The following is a 16,810-nucleotide window of genomic DNA, read 5'->3' as shown; positions in this document are numbered from 1 at the left end:
GTTAGATGTTTCTTACCAACAGAGAGACGACCCAGAGACTGAACCCTCAGGTACAACCCACATTGGATTTCTATCAGAATTTGGGTGATGATCACAACAAAACTCCTCTTAACATTACAACATAGTAACTTCCTGTTTGGACAATCCCAGTCTGACCATGTCCAAACTTCCCTAGTAATCACTCTCCAATTCATACAAGGAGCAAATCCTGATCAAAGTCTGATCTGGGCTGCAGATGCTCATCTGGAAGACTAGTTCAGATGTTAGTAACTAGGCTGCTGACTTTCTAGGACACAAGACAGATACAAGACAACAGACTCTACAATACTTCCCTTAGGACTGTGTCTGGAGGCCTGACCATGATCCAGGGCCAGAACATGGTGGTCGGACGGTTACCGGCTAAACTGCTCCCCCTGCAGGACAGAGAGACAGGCAGAGCCAGAGTGGTGTTAAAGAGCCAGTGCTTGTTGGAGCCCAGGTTCTTCAGTCAAGGAAACCATCTAAAGGACAAGCTCACCTTTGTCCACGAGTCTTCAGGGTCCTTATGGATCCACACGTTGCAGACCCGATGTCTGGTCTCGGTCCGACGTGGTTTTAAGGAGGCACTTTGAGCCTGAAGGCCTTGAAGCTCAGTCCGCCATGCGGCCACGCTGCTCTGCGTGTTGGGGCATCACGCACCTGTAGCAGGTGCAGACAAACAATGAGGGAGGGTCGCACCAACAAAGTGTCTTTGCTAAAGAAACGCTCGGTGTCTCAGCTTTTCCGGACTCTGGGTCCCTGGTCCTGCAGACACGGCTCTGTTCAGGTGAATAATGATCAGATCCACTACAGCCTGAAGCCACGAGGCTTTGTCAGGACGACCCCTCACGTGCAGTTCTCCAACTCAGCCAGCAGGTGTCGCTCTTCTATAAACTATGATCAGGTTGTTCAATGAAAACTAATGATTTCACTTCCTGCCATAAATCCACAGGTTGGACTGTCTCTCTCTGTCTGGATATTTCCAGGCTGTTATGGTCTAAACCAAAAAACACATGACCCACCTCTGCACAGCTGGAAGGATTTTGTGTGGATCAGCTGAACCGACACTTCATCATCTTCCTCTGCTGAGTGATAAGACGAAGCAAGAATCAAGTGTCTTTACCCAAACACAAAAGGACCTTTGTGTGCTGGGAAACAGAAAGTATTTGTACTAAATGTTGAAGGACCAATACATGGACTGCTTTAAAATGCTGACCTAGTCAAATCATGAAGGTGACTTATATATAGTTCACAAGTTCAACATGTTTCTGAGCAAAAACAGGAAACACTTCTATTTCAGGGCTGTTGTTAAATAAGTGTTGTTAGTTCATACTTGTTCTTCATCGTTCCAATAAAACGTCTTCCAGTTTTGTGGAACTGTTGCTTTAAAAGCAGTTTAACTTCTATAACCCATGAGCTGTTTTACCTTTGAAGACCCTTAATTCTCATCACTACTTAACACTTAGCATCCAATAGTCAACATTACCCTGAAGGTTGGATTCTGTCATCTCATGACTAGGTGCTGCTAAATCTTTCACATTTTACACATTGCATCTTTAAAATAATATGAAACCAGGCAGAGGAAAGACGAGTGGATCCATCACTCACATTTTAATATAAAAATGTAACGACACTTTTTACCTCTGAGCATTTCAGACCAGTGAACTAAACATTAGTGACTTACACATGAGCAAAGAAACACAGTCAACAGTCAGTTAGCTGAGCTAGCTTAGCTGGAAACTCGAACTCTGCAGCTTTAAATATCACAACTTTTCTTCTTTGATTCAAGTAGCAGATACTTTTCCTGAGGTCATTACAGAAGTACTACATGTACAACTTAACTTCAGTGCAACTTAAAGGATCATCAAATACAAATACATCAAGTCTAATACCTCAAAGTGTAAAAAATGCAGCATTAGTGATAAAATCCCTGTGGGACAGAACAGAGATACGTAAACTGAACTGCCAGCTGCTGAGAAAAGAAAATGACTTTAGAGAAACCTGCTGTCCTGCTGATGGTGGAAGGAGTCTTCTTCTTTAACATCCCAGCAAAGGTGGATTTTAGAATCAGTTAATAAACATGAAGGTGTTTTCTGAGCAATTTGAACTGGTTTGGTTTCTGGACTGGACTGAGGAACCAGAGAAATCTTTTTTCTATGAGCGAGAACTGAAATGAGAAGCCACATAGGCAAATGCTTCTCTTGCACTTGGACACAGAGTCATATGAAGCTCTCAGGCTCAGGAAACCTTGGTAGGTGTTCTGAGTTAATTAGCTGATTAGAGTTTGACACCATGAGTCTCCAGCATTGAACTTCTTCACAATATTCTAATTTTCTAAGATAGATTGATTCTTGTCTTTACCCAGTGCTTTAATAGAAAAGGGGTCCTCTTAGTCCTGATGAGTCCAACCAGACCTGTGTGCTTCTTACAGAGCTCAGACTGTGTGTTCAGGGAAAAGCTGCCTCATGGACCAACAGGGTCAAAGTCTGATCTCTGAGACACTTTACACCACTGAAGTGGCGTTTACTGACACATCAGCAGGTTCAGTAAAACAAAGACTGAAGCAGAGTTTGACCAGTAGAACAACTGCTGCTGCTGTCAGTCCCAGTCCAACGTAGAGACCGATCCTTCCTCGAGTCTCTGGTTCTGGTCTCAGAGGTCGGGGCCGATCAGACGCTGCTGTGAAGGACAGAAAGATGTGGTGATTTTCCTGAAGAGGAAGCTCTTGGTAGTTACTGTGCTAAGAAAAACAGCAGCTGTCAGACAAACTGCAGTTGGAGCTACTTTCTGTCTGTTTTCATTTTGTCACTTGGCTTTGGTGACGATCACACAAACAACAGACGATGTAAACACAACACAGGCAGATTCACCTGGTGCTCAACCAACTTACCTGTGACGTTGAGGCGACAGTCAGCATAACCACTACCACCACCTGTCTGCACTTCACACAGGTACAGGCCAGAGTCCTCAGTCCTGAGTCTGGACACATGAAGTCTGACTCGTCCTTCTCTGAGGACATCTTTGTCAAACTGGACTCATCCTGAAAACTGTTTGTCCTGAGACTCTGGGACGTCAACCCCGTTACGTAGCTTCAACACGACTTTCTCATCAATCGTCCTTTCACAGAAGATATAAATGGGGGTGGAGGAGCTGGGAGCTGTGAAGGTCCAGTCCAGTGTGATGTCGTGGTTCTCCTCTGCCTGATAGGAGCTCTGTGTCACATTCACTACAAATGTTCCTGTTGAGGAGACACAGAGGGAAAGTGACGACCACACACACTCACAACTTGGATTATTTTGGATTTCCAATTGATTTGAGTTAGTGGATTAAAACTGACCCCAGGTAAAGGGGGTCAGGCTGATGAGCAGCAGGATCCAGCAGACCATCTTCTCCTGTCAGAGGAGACACAAACCCATGAGGTCAAAGGTCAAAGGTAGAAGGAGGAAAGTCTCCAGTCAGACTTCATCCAGTCCTTCCAACAGCTGATCCTGTTCTTCCTCCTGTTAAAGACGTTGATGTGAGTCAACAATGTTATCACAGCGTTAACACTCATGTGGTTCTGGACACAAACTCTCTGATGCTGATTTAGTGTCCAAATGGATCCACACATGACTCCAGGCTGAGACAGACTGAAGCTTTTCTTTGACAATGATCATGTTCTCCCTGCATACACAGCCTCATTATGGGGATTTAGGAAAAACCTTCTCCACAAATAGACCTGACAGCTTATAAAGCACATTACTAAAGCAGTTCATGGTTGTGTCATGGAGCCTTCACTTGGAAGACTTTTCTATTGTCTCCAGCTACAGACCTAAAGACCTACAGACCTGCAGACCTGCAGACCTACAGACCTGCAGACCTGCAGACCTACAGACCTACAGACCTACAGAGCCCCCTGGGGCTGGACAAACACAATCATATTTTGATAACTGTCATTGTGAATCCACTGAGACAGGTCAGGGGTCGTGACTCTAATGTGTTTGTGTTTGGAGCTGTGGTAGAAATTTCTTTAAGTTTGAGAGTTGCTAATTCTCAGAAAACAACCACAAGTGTGATGAATCATCTCAGGTTTAATCACGGGCCCGGAGAGGACGTTCTTGCAGAAGTCCTCTGCCGTCTGTGTTACAAGAGCAGTTTATATACATTTTGACTAGAAAAGGGTGGACTAATCTTGAACAGACTCCACATGTTTGTTCAGGTACAATCTTCAGTCTTCTTACCATCAAAGAAACAAATTGTTGACAGTTATTTACAACCTTCTACCCTAAAACACTAAACCAATAAACAGACAGAACCACATACCATGAAAGGGTCAAGCAAACATTCAACCCCCACATTGATTTAAGTTAGTGACCATTTGCTCTGTTGTAAAATCCTCACAGAACCAACCTGAACCTTCAGTCCCACCGATCACAGATTGTACTGATGTGCAGCGACAGAACCAGAACAGAAACAGACTTTATTCCTGAATGAGAGATGAAGACACAGGCTGGACCCTGGAGAAACTCGGACTGTTGAAGTCCAACCAGGGTGAACACAGCTTTGGATTCTGGTCTGACTGTGAATCCAGACAGGTCAGGGGTCGTGACTCTAATGCGTTAGTGTTTGGTGTGGGAGCATTATTGTTGATGTGGTGTGGACAGTGTGACGCTTTACCTGGGTCACTTCTGCTGGAGACAGCCGGTGTGTCGAGTCCTGCTGCTTTGTGAAAAAATGCTACCTTCGGGTTTAGGAGTGTTATGGCATCTTCAAAAAGGGTAACAGTACTGTTAGAGTGTTGGGAGCATATTTTGATACTGGATTATAACATCATTAGTTTATATTACAGGGGGAGCATATCTTGACAGACCAATTTACCCTGTCAAATTATGCTCCATCTCAAATTTCACTTCATATTTTACCACCATTCATGCATCTGAACTAAGATCATGAGGAGCTTGTTTTGATACTCAATAAAACATTCAGTACTTAATAAAACCTGTCTAATGGTCTTCTAAAGTGACTTATATACATTTTTTACAAAAACATGGTTCATTAGTGTCTTTGTCACATTGGCCCATTCAAAATGTGTCCACCAAAAGGCTTTAGGTACAAAAGCCTCCACAATGAGCTAAATTCTATGACGACACTCAGACCCATTGGTGAGCACATGGGTCATGTTGATGTTGGACTAAATAGCTGACATGACGCTCACTGAGCAGCTGTTTTAACACAAGTCACTGAATAGGAACAAACAGCTGCATTGGCTAAAATAATGAAGAGCACACACAGTTTGAATGATGTTATTAACTTTAAAGCTGAAAATGGTCTTAAAGGTACAGCAACATACGCACTGACGCTATAACGAGACGCTTTTTAGAGAGAAAACTCGCTGCTCACTAATATCAGCTAATTCCTTCATGATGCTGAAAAGCCAGAGGGAACATGCAAATATTTACATGTTTACAGGTCAAAGTGAGGAACACAAAGTTTAATAAAACTCAGCATCAGCCAAAGTCTTTGCCAAAGGACTTTCTACACGAAGATGCTGATGGTTCCTGCCTGTTTGGTTTATGGGGGTAGAAAAGCGGTTTAAAAAAAAAAAGCCAAATCCGCTGCTAGAGCTGTTTCTGTTCCGGGTATTACATTCTATGGTTTTCGCACTCCCCCCATCGGTCTGTTTATATGTAGAAGGCAGAGTTGACTGTGGTCGCTGTTTCCTGTGTAACAGGTGAAGTTGATCTAAAGCTGCTGTTTTTCTTACTGTCTGAAAAGTCACATGGGAACAGTCACGGCTCCTTTGTCGAATGAGGTGGATATAAATTTAAATTTACTTCGGTTTCACGTCTGACTGTAAGAAGTCTTCATTGGAGATGGACTGAAACAGACCAGGTGAGTCCGGTCCGACGGTGTTGGATCTTGTCTGGTCTCTGACTCTGAGACTGGTCCTTCTTCCAGTCCAGCACCAACAGGAACTTTCTCATCGTTCAGATTATTTTGTCTCGGGTTATTTTCCATCTGCAAATTAATTCCTGGTCAACTCGCTGATCAGCTGAAAACAAGTAACTAAACTTACTCAGGACTCGCAAAATTTCAAAATCCCTTCAAAATCTCTTCAGTGTTTGGTAGCCCAAAATAAATTTAAGTAGCCCGACTAAAAGAGAGATTATTTTTAATGTATAATAATGTAAAAGAAACAAAACATCAATCAAAAATGAGTTAAAACACAAATTACAACAACTGCATAAATTAGTAAAATTACAATAATCAACTTCAATATTTGTTTCTAAGTGAAAGTCCATGAAACCAAAAAGCTGCGCTTTCTTTTTGCCTCATAGTCTGATTTTTCAGAGGTTTTCCGCGATTTTGCGTGCCCTCCTACTGCTATTGTTGTGACGTAGTTTACCTTTCGGGAGCGCGCATTCCTTCAGCGTGAACGTGGACCTGCGTTGTTAGTCTTGATTTGTATCTGAACTAAAAACAGTAACACTTGGATTCTTCAGTCGTTGTATCCAATAGAGTTTTTCCACCATGTTTCCTAATGTGTCTTTGAGTTTGTTGGTCTTTGTGCCGGAAGTTATTCCAGCCATTGTCAGCCTCATGTCAGGCTCTGGACTGTCTGACGTGTTTGTGTTGTTCAGCCACATCTGACTGCTGATTATTACTGGACAGTTTAATGTCTAGTAGTAGTGATTGGGCTTGGGAACAATACATGACAAGGGAACAGGTAGGTCTAAGGTGTTTAGAATAGTGGTTCAAGTCTGAGTTAGTGGATAAAAAACCCTGAGCCTTCACTTGGAAGACTTTTCTATTGTCTCCAGCCACAGACCCACAGACCTACAGACCTACAGACCCACAGACCTACAGACCCACAGACCCACAGACCCACAGACCTACAGACCCACAGACCCACAGAGCCCCCTGGGGCTGGACAAACAGTATTTGGATCACAGCCTGAGGACGTGATGACGTTACATTCACCAAGTCTGTTACGATCGTGGTGATGACAAACGAGAACAGACACAAACATGTTTCTTACCTTCAAGAACAGCGTTTTCCTCAGCAGCAGACTGGATCAGGTCTCAGCTCAGACCAGGTTAAAGTCTCTCTGGGTCTGAAACAATTTTAGTAACAGTCGTTCCTCAGTAACTACACAATACTTCAGGCTACTTCAGGTCAGCTCACACATTAATTCAATTCAATTCAATGCAGTTTTATTTGTATAGCACCAAATCACAAGTCAATCATCTCCAGGCACTTGACAAAAACCAAAAACCCAACAAATCCCTTATGAGCAGCACTTGGTGACAGTGGAGAGGAAAACAAAATGTTCAGCTAGTAATTAAAAGTGGAAAACAATAGCAACAAAGGTCAGGTGAGTTTGTCTCATTAAGACTGTATTTAATAATTATGAAAAACAGGTTCATGCAGAGGTGGAGATGCTGGAATGAGGCAGCAGGAGGAACAACAGTGTCTTCAAAGTTCTGAAGCTGCTGGGAAGGACAGGACGAGCACATCCATGGAAACAACTAAGGTGTTTAGAATAATAATAAAGATAAATAATATAATAATAAATAATAGCAATAAAGTTTCATTAACCCAACTATTTTAAAGGTGCTCCCAGAATATGGGAAGCTACTTATGCTTTCTTCCCATATTGTCCTCGTCTTTGTCTCTGTTTTGCTTTTTCACACGTTTTTTTAAAGACACTTCTTGCCTTTCAAAAAACTTTACAAAACAAGGTCAATAAGAAACAATGATAAAACACAATAAAAGAAGAGTAAACATGGAGCAGTGTACTTACAGGGAATATGACACTTTGAACAGGTGAGCTTTGAGTCTGGATTTGAACAATGGAAGAGAGTCGATCTTGCAATGTCCAAAGGTAGTGAGTTCCAGAGTTCCCATGGTGCTGAGGCGAGCAGAGGGAACGGTGAGGTGGATGGATGAGGAGGATCTAAGGGAGTGGGAGGAGGTGGTGATACGGAGGAGGTCAGACAGATGGGGAGGGGCGAGGTTACGGATGGCCTTGAATGTATGGAGGAGGATCTTGAACTCAGCTCTGAATGGTGATGAATCAGCATTACAATAATACAGAGATGTGTGGTGGGCCTGGGATGGCTACCTCTGCATCACTGAAACATCTGGACAGGACAGATGCTGACACACAAACCAAAGGCTGACAGATCTTCAAATTTAGGCAGATCTTAGAAACCAATGAGAACTAAAGTCCAGTCAGGCCAACAGTAATGGACTATCACCATTTCCAAATAAAACTGCTGGAGAAGAACATGCAGAGTCATGGGGCTAAGGGATGCTGACATATATTTGTCCTGCATTTGCCACATGACCCAGACTTCCCTCTAAAACATCCTAATAGAACTGAACCGTCGCTGCAGATACAATATATCAATGTAGAATCACAGTTAAAGAGTAAAAATGATTTGGTTTATCTTAATATTTACCTTCCAATGACGCAGTGGGTGCTGGTCTGTCTTATTCTTATTCCTCACTCTGACCTGTAAACATGGAAATATTTGTATGTACATTTTCAGCAATAAGGAATTAGCTGATATTAACGTGCAGCGAGTGTCATCTTTAAACAAGCGTCTCTCGTTATAAATGCGTTTGTTGCTGCACATTTTAAGACCATTTTTAATTTAAAAGTTAAACACGTCATTAAAAACTGTGTGCTCTTCATTCCTTAGCCAGTGCAGCTATTTGTTCCTTACTTTGTCTTGATTAAGTCGATCATATTTGTTACTGTTAAATGAGGAGAAACAAACTTACCAACTGCTCAGTATATTTAACCTATTTCCTCTGTAGGTTCTTTTCTTGTTATCGTCATCTCAGCTATTTAAGCAGTTTGCCTTGTCAATACTTTTCTTGTTATAACGAGATATGTATCGTGTAATGACAATAAACACACTGCTGTGTCATAAAGTTAATCCGTCTCTCTGCATAGCTGTGGAGAACAGCTGGGACGAATTGTACGACTCCATCTCTCTGGGAACATACACACATCTGGGTATAACATTAAATCTTAGGAGGTGCCTCCACATTCACAGTAAAGGATGAGAACCTGAAATACATTCAGATGTAACTAGTGTCTCAGCAAGATGTATACTAAATGTATACTATGTATACTAAATGTGTGTATAAATACTTGATGAAACATATTTGTGTTATTACTACAAACCTAAATATGAGCAGTGTGACATTTATTTACTAATATGGAATAAGTGAAGTTGCTTCTGTTTAAAACCTTATGAAAACATTGTTTTAGGGAATGCAGATGATTACTGCCTGGTGTGAGCCTCACTTGAAGATGATCCTGACAAGAGCATCATTGAAATGGTAAAGTAACATAAACATTTGTGTTTTGTATGATCAATTTACTCACAAATGTGTGTGTGTATTACCATAGAATTTAGTTCATTGTGGAGTCTTTTGTACTTCATGCCTTTTTATTGATTTGGTTTCAGGTGCAGTGTGATTCCTGTAATGGTTGGACACATTTTGAATGTGCCCAATATCACAAAGACAGTGGTGCACCATATCTTTGTAGTATCTTTGTATATAAAAATAAATATATATAAAAATAAATGTGTATATAATATAAATATATATATAAAATCTAATATTTTACCACAGGTAGCATGATTTGACAGTCCATTTTACCCTATCGAATCATGCTACCTGTGGTAAAATCTAATTATATAGTTCATTTAGTTAATATTACAGGGGTAGCCTGATTTGACAGTCCATGCTACCTGTGGTAAAATATAAGCATGGACTGTCAAATCATGCGACCCCTGCCCATTTAGTTAATATTACTGGGGTAGCATTTTTCGATAGGGTAGTGCGACTCGACAGAACACCGGACCCAGAGTCTTTTCAGGCCCAGTGCAGATGGGAAAACGATGCCTGAACAAGGACTGTCTAGTCGTTTCAGACCCAGTGAGGCTGAGATGCTCCTGTTTGGATTTATCTCCACTAGGTGGCGTTAAAAGTCTGTTAAAGTATAAACCTTTGTAAATAAATCCTTATTATTATTTATAATGAGAAAGACGTGTTCAATGACCAATTATATCTATTTTTGAAGTAAATAAAAGATAAAATGATTGTATTGTACAGTGTCTCCAGTAACATGAACATGAGTATTTCTGAACCTGAACAACCTCAATAAACGACTGAACTGTTAAGGCTGAGACGTTCTCCACGAGAACAAGAACAAAGTTCTCTCCAGAACATTTTGTGTTATGAGAGAAACTCAAGTCCCAAAGTTTCCAGATCCCACTGACAAACCCCCCCAGTAGTGAAAACCCGCCCACTCTGATAAAAACCAGTCCAAATAATATCAGTACTAGATATCACACATCAGCTCAATGATACACAGTATGTACATGTTTGGTTTCACTCATCACAAGACTCTGGAGAACAAAGTCACTTGGTAGCGATCAGTAACATATAAAAGCAGTCATGTATAGATCCCCCACGAGACAACGAGGCACATTTTTACAGCCCAGGATCATAAGAAGTAGCAGAAACTGGCAACACTGGTGAAGAACTGGTGAAGAACTGGTGAAGAACTGGTGAAGAACTGGTGAAGAACTGGTGAAGAACTGGTGAAGAACTGGTGAAGAACTGGTGAAGAACTGCTGCATCTTCATCCTTTTCCACTGACTCTGACCAATAAGAAGCAAATCTGACTGTTGTGAGGATTTTACAACAGAACAAATGGTCACTAACTTAAATCAATGTGGGGGTTGAATGTTTGCTTGACCCTTTCATGGTATGTGGTTCTGTCTGTTTATTGGTTTAGTGTTTTAGGGTAGAAGGTTGTAAATAACTGTCAACAATTTGTTTCTTTGATGGTAAGAAGACTGAAGATAGTACCTGAACAAACATGTGGAGTCTGTTCAAGATTAGTCCACCCCTTTCTAGTCAAAATGTATATAAACTGGTCTTTTAACACAGACGGGAGAGGACTTTCTGCAAGGACGTCCTCTCCGGGCCCGTGATTAAACCTGAGATGATTCATCACACTTGTGGTTGTTTTCTGAGAATTAGCAACTCTCAAACTTAAAGAAATTTCTACCACACTGTTTCCTGTTTCCTTCAGTCTGTGACAGAAAACCTGTGACACTGTAACAATAACAACGACTTAGTGCTGCTGTGTTCAGGTCACATGTTTAAACTATAACCAACAGGAAACCACACCCAGCTGATCACACTCAGCTCCTTCTAGACCTAACCAGGACATAACAACATCCAGTTCATGGACCAGTTCATAATGTTTCTCCCCCTGTCAGTCACTTTGTAATGTCTTGGTACAAACATTCAACTGTGGTTTCACCTTTGACCTTAGTCTAGAAATCTGTCAGATGATAAAGTGGCAAATTACCTGAAACTGGTGTTTGTCTTTGTAAAATATGACAACAAATTAAATCATTTCCAGCTGAGCTTCAGCTTAATAAGTGTGTTTATTACAAACTGCTACAAACACAACAAGCAGAAATAAAACTACAATGAAACCCAAATAAAAAGATCCAAATCAAATAACAGCCATTAGAATGAAATCAGGAAAGGCCTCCTTAGAGGACGTCACTGACTCTGCTGTTTTAAGCTGCTCAGGTCTTTGGATCCACATTTTACCACAGTGAAAGCTCTGCCACCTCTTGTTTTCAGGCTCCTTTTGGTGGAGCCCTAAAGGACGAAGGCCCTGAGGAACACCAGGGAAGCATGGCATGATAGGAGCATGTCCACAGAGAAGGAGAAACGCCAGAGACGTCCAGAGGAACACTTGATAAATCACGTCCTGCCTGAGAAAAGAACAGACCCTCAAACTGGAGCAGGCTGTAGTTCTTTTCTCAGGCTGTGGGAATCAGGGTCAACACAGTTATAGATAATGTCTGTTTGTCTTGTTCTTGTCACGTTCTCCAACATGCAGCAGCATTAAACTAAACCCTGAGACCAAAGTCTGACTAGAACAACACACACCTCACTGAGGAGAAACAGTAATATCACCATCAGCAGACACAGTGAACACAAACAAACCACGGGTGTGACAGAGAACAGTCACTTTCCCTGCATTCCTTTTGACTTGTGTGAAATATTTACCCTGCACATTGTTCCAAGTCCAGCTGACTCTGAGCTAAGAGGTAAAACAGGTTTGACTACAGAACAGAACAGAACAGTAATCTGTTACTACCTGCCTATTACAGGTTGCTAGACCAGATCTGTTTATGGACTGCCACATCTCATGCAAGTTAACTGACACAGTCCTTGTCCCCTCCTGTCCTCTATTTGTATCTATGTCTGTTTGCACTGGAGTAACCCCACGTACCTAAACAAATTCCTTGTGCAAGTGTACACAGACACTTGGCAATGAAGCTCATTCTGATTCTGAAATATGACTCAGTAGGAAACTATTTGATTCAGTCTGGGCACAAATAAACATAATTTTGTTTAATGAGTTGAGGCAATCATGACACACTGAACATTCTCAAACACCATGAACAAACCTGGGTGACTGTTACACAGCAGGTACTTAAAGACAAACCTTCCTGGTGAATCAGTTCATCCCAGTGATCAGTGATCAGCTGCTTTAAGACACAAACAGGAGTTCACACCTGGTGACACACATCCAGTTAGCACTGCTCTGTGGTTGCTGAACCAAACCACACAGGGATGGACGAGCACAGAACAGACTCACTGGTTCCTCTGTAGAACAGTTTCCTATGAAGATGTTGTTTCAGCTGAAGCAGAACAAAGTGGAGCAGCAAAGCAGCTGGTCCCTATGGTCTTCACACTTTGACTCAGATTCAGAACCAGACTAAGTTGCAAGCTGTCCAGCACACACCTTAAGTACTCTGGGACTGATCTCATCTGGTCCTTTTGCTTTGTTGGACTTTAGTTTAGCTAGTTCCTTCCTCCCCCGTTCTGTGGCACAGACTGGGCCTGTGTATTGTGTTGATGAGGAGTCAGATGATGAGGGCAGGGGAGGAGTTATTGGAGGTGAGGTATACTTCAATGTTGTATGGCTGCTGATAGAGGAGATGGTATCAGTGGGCAATGGGGAGGCAGCATTGGCAGAGATGTTGGGTGGGGGGATGTGAAGAGACCCCAAGGCATCAGCTAAGGTGGTTGAGGGAGGAGGGATGGTGTGTGAGGACACTGGGTCAGAGTAAGAAGCAGAGGTGGTGTCAAATCTATTAAAGAACAGGTTAAGTTCATTAGCAAACTTTGAGTCTCCTTCCACAGCAGTGTGCGACTTCTTATAACCAGTCATTATTTTCATCCCATTCCACACCTCTTTGATATTGTTCTGTCTCTATAGAGCTGCTTTGCCTCTCTCAGCTTCCTCTTGAGTTCCTTCTGTGCGGCTCGGAGTTCCTCCTTGTCTCTTGCCATGAACGTCCTCTTCTTCTTATTGAGGAGGCCTTTAATGTCAGATATTAACATAATATTGATCATTTGAAAATGGTTAGTGTATAATATAATATTATATATATGTTCAGTGTTATGTCACACACACACACACACACACACACACACACACACACACACACACACACACACACACACACACACACACACACACACACACACACACACACACACACACACACACACACACGTAAAGGGCAATGTAAAAACTATTTGAGCAGATTGTGATTGATAGCAACAGTAACCATGGTTAGGTCACAAATTCTTTCCACATCAGGTGACGCATACCCAAGTGACGATATATATATAGCTCAGTCAGTCCTCGCTGAGTGTTTGTCCGTGTCATGGGAACATTTGTCGTGGACCTGGACCAGCTGGATCGCACCTCGCCCTGTGCGCCAGTTGAAGGTAAACATGGTGGATGTTACTGAGCAGCTTATAGGACGATAATACGTTTAACATGACATCAATAACGTTTTCATTGCAATATATCGAGTCAGTTTGTTTTAACTGTTGTTAACCTGTAACTAAAGGAGAGTGGCCATGATTTGTCTGATCTGTCGTGCATCTTTTGATTATTTCTGATTGGATCTTTTACAAAAAACGTCCCTCACTCACATTTTGTCTCGTTTTTATTAGTTAACGAAAATGTCATTACTTCATTTTTATCTAGTCAGTGAAAAGTAGTTGACGAAAATAACGAAAATATTTCGTCAACGACATTGTCAACACTGGTCAACAAACTGTCACATTATATTTTGACATTAATGTGAATTTCATACATGCAGCATTTGTCTTGATGAGAATAACAGAGGATAATTTATTCAGCAGCTATAAAATAAACTAATTAAATGCATCCTCACAAGAACAATCACACAATCATTAGCAGGGATGCAGAACTTAGTGGTTAGAACACAAGTTATATCTTACCCAGACATCCAGGAACTTTACCATGAAAAAGAAAGTTCAACCATGGACCATTGGATTCTTCAGAGTCTGAGGGTCAATGTAGTGACTTGTATTATGAACTTTACAGCACTGGAGCTAATGACTCCAGGACTGTGTTGATACAGTGATAGTTTAGGAAGAGTTCTCTTTGCTGTGGGCGGGGCCTAAATATGTTAATTAGCCCATGTGTGATGTCACAGGGGGCTCAGATTTGAAACCAGGAGTTCTGGATGTTGGTTTCTGACAAAGCTGGAACAACACTATGCAAGAAAACACCCAAAGATATTTGAAAAACATTATTTAAAAGTTGGTGCTGCATCTTGTCTCTTTTAAAAAGTCAATGATTAAAGATTTTCCTCCTTCTACCTTTGACCTTTGACCTCATGTGTTTGTGTCTCCTCTGACAGGAGAAGATGGTCTGCTGGATCCTGCTGCTCATCAGCCTGACCCCCTTTACCTGGGGTCAGTTTTTATCCACTAACTCAAATCAATTGGAAATCCAAAATAATCCAAGTTGTGAGTGTGTGTGGTCGTCACTTTCCCTCTGTGTCTCCTCAACAGGAACATTTGTAGTGAATGTGACACAGAGCTCCTATCAGGCAGAGGAGAACCACGACATCACACTGGACTGGACCTTCACAACCACAGCTCACATGTCTCTCTCAGCAGTTTACATCTTCTGTCAACTGTTAACTGAGGACAAAGACCCAGTCCTGTTTCATCTACATGAGGGTGTTGAGGTCCCAGAGTCTCAGGACAAACAGTTTTCAGGACGAGTCCAGTTTGACAAAGACGTCCTCAGAGAAGGACGAGTCAGACTTCATGTGTCCAGACTCAGGACTGAGGACTCTGGTCTGTACCTGTGTCACGTGAAGACAGGTGGTGGTAGAGCCTATAACAGCTGTCGCCTCAACGTCACAGGTAAGTTGGTTCAGTGAAACTTTCCTCACAGATTCATTTCAGCAGCTTTTTGCTAAATAAGAGTCAGAGAAGAAAAGTATTGTGGAAACTACAATCCTTCCTGCTCTGCCTGAACTGAACTGATTCACGTCCTTCTTGCAGAAAAGTTGTTTCTTCACATGAAAGACACAGATTTGATTTGTCTCTTTACAGCAGCGAGGGACTGGTCTGAACCTGAGAGAGAACCTGAGAGACCAGACGCAGCAGGTTGGAGATGGATCGTCCTCATCTGTGGACTGGGACTGACAGCAGCAGCAGCAGCAGCAGCTGGACTGACTGTGTGTTACTGTTGGTTCAATAAGGATCAGACTGGAAAAAAAGATTCCAGAAGAAAAAGAAACTACAGCTCAGGTTCTGCATCAGAGGAACTCGTTTGATCAACAGAATCAGACCAACCCTAAAGTCCATTTTCCAGCTCAGACAGAAATCAGTGGTTTGTCATTGGCTGCAGGTCAGAAAACTGCACATCAGGACACATCAGACAAACCAGCAGGTAACCTGAGCAGCAACTTGATGCTTCATGTATGTTCCATGTTTCAAAGAGGAAAACACAGAAAAACACATCTTTTCCTTCCTGTTGCTCAGGAAGTGGCCATAGTATAAAAGCCAGAACACACAGCTGATACAGAAAAATAATGGACCTGATGGAGGAAACAGCGTTCTCCATCTTTACTTGGTCCATTATTGATGCTTCATGTATGTTCCATGTTTCAAAGAAGAAAACACAGAAAAACACATCTTTTCCTTCCTGTTGCTCATATTGTTGCTCTGTTTTATTTATGTATGTTACATTTTGTATTTGTTCCTATTGTTGCAAACATTGATATTTGTGTACATTTGTAAATAGAACAACACTAATTTGGAAATATAATAACTTTATATTTCATTGTTTTATCTCTTTATTTTAATTCATTCTGTGAATGAAGACAATAAAAGTCTGAACTGGAGTCAAATAAAATCAGTTTGTCCAATAAAGCAGGTTGTTGCTGTGAGATGATTCCACCTGGTGGTTTCTGGACTAACCTCTCTGTTCCTGGTGGCCTGGATCCACCAGCCTTTTGGTTCACAGCCAAACAGATCATTGGCTTCAGTGGCTTTTACTTTGAAGGATTTAGCTGTTTCCACTTTGCTCAACAAGGCTGCAGGACGACAGCATGACAGCCACACGCTCCATGTACAGAGCTGGAACTTCTAGAAACTCCAACATTAAATATGAAGGAAGGTTCACAGTCAGGAAGCTGTTTCTGCAACTCTCCAAGTCCTGCTGCTTCATAAAGAGCTTTGGTTTTTGACTGTAGGAAAAGATATTTCTTCTCCTTCATGTTGATGCACTAAAAAGTCAAACAAAGGTTGTTCCCAAGTCCTAAATCTCAGAGTCCAAGTCTCAAGTCACTGTGTGGGACTGAAGCTCAACTTTCCTGATGAAAGACTCAAGTCAAAGATCAAGATTTCA

General features: G+C 41.8%; 1 protein-coding gene across 1 annotated transcript; it reads left to right on the top strand.

The window, feature by feature from the left end:
- Window positions 1-5,708: 5,708 nt before the first annotated feature.
- Window positions 5,709-16,058, top strand: LOC113133380 (uncharacterized). Its single transcript, XM_026312174.2, has 4 exons — window positions 5,709-5,889; window positions 14,805-14,859; window positions 14,959-15,318; window positions 15,511-16,058. Exons 2-4 carry the CDS (start codon window positions 14,811-14,813, stop codon window positions 15,732-15,734), a joined length of 633 nt encoding a protein of 210 aa, XP_026167959.1. The 5' UTR covers window positions 5,709-5,889; window positions 14,805-14,810; the 3' UTR covers window positions 15,735-16,058.
- Window positions 16,059-16,810: the final 752 nt, after the last annotated feature.

Source organism: Mastacembelus armatus, unplaced genomic scaffold (genome assembly GCF_900324485.2).
Source record: "Mastacembelus armatus unplaced genomic scaffold, fMasArm1.2, whole genome shotgun sequence".
Classification (NCBI taxonomy): domain Eukaryota; kingdom Metazoa; phylum Chordata; class Actinopteri; order Synbranchiformes; family Mastacembelidae; genus Mastacembelus; species Mastacembelus armatus.
The sequence above is the reverse complement of the archived record's forward strand: the minus strand, read 5'-3'. Positions and strand labels throughout refer to the sequence as shown.

What these genes read in the sequence shown, in the direction of transcription:
- LOC113133380 (XM_026312174.2), top strand. Translation starts at nt 14,811, where the DNA reads ATGGTCTGCTGGATCCTGCTGCTCATCAGCCTGACCCCCTTTACCTGG. An exon ending in CCTGACCCCCTTTACCTGGG is followed by an intron (nt 14,860 to 14,958) that starts GTCAGTTTTTAT and finishes TCTCCTCAACAG; the next exon opens with GAACATTTGTAGTGAATGTG. An exon ending in CTGTCGCCTCAACGTCACAG is followed by an intron (nt 15,319 to 15,510) that starts GTAAGTTGGTTC and finishes GTCTCTTTACAG; the next exon opens with CAGCGAGGGACTGGTCTGAA.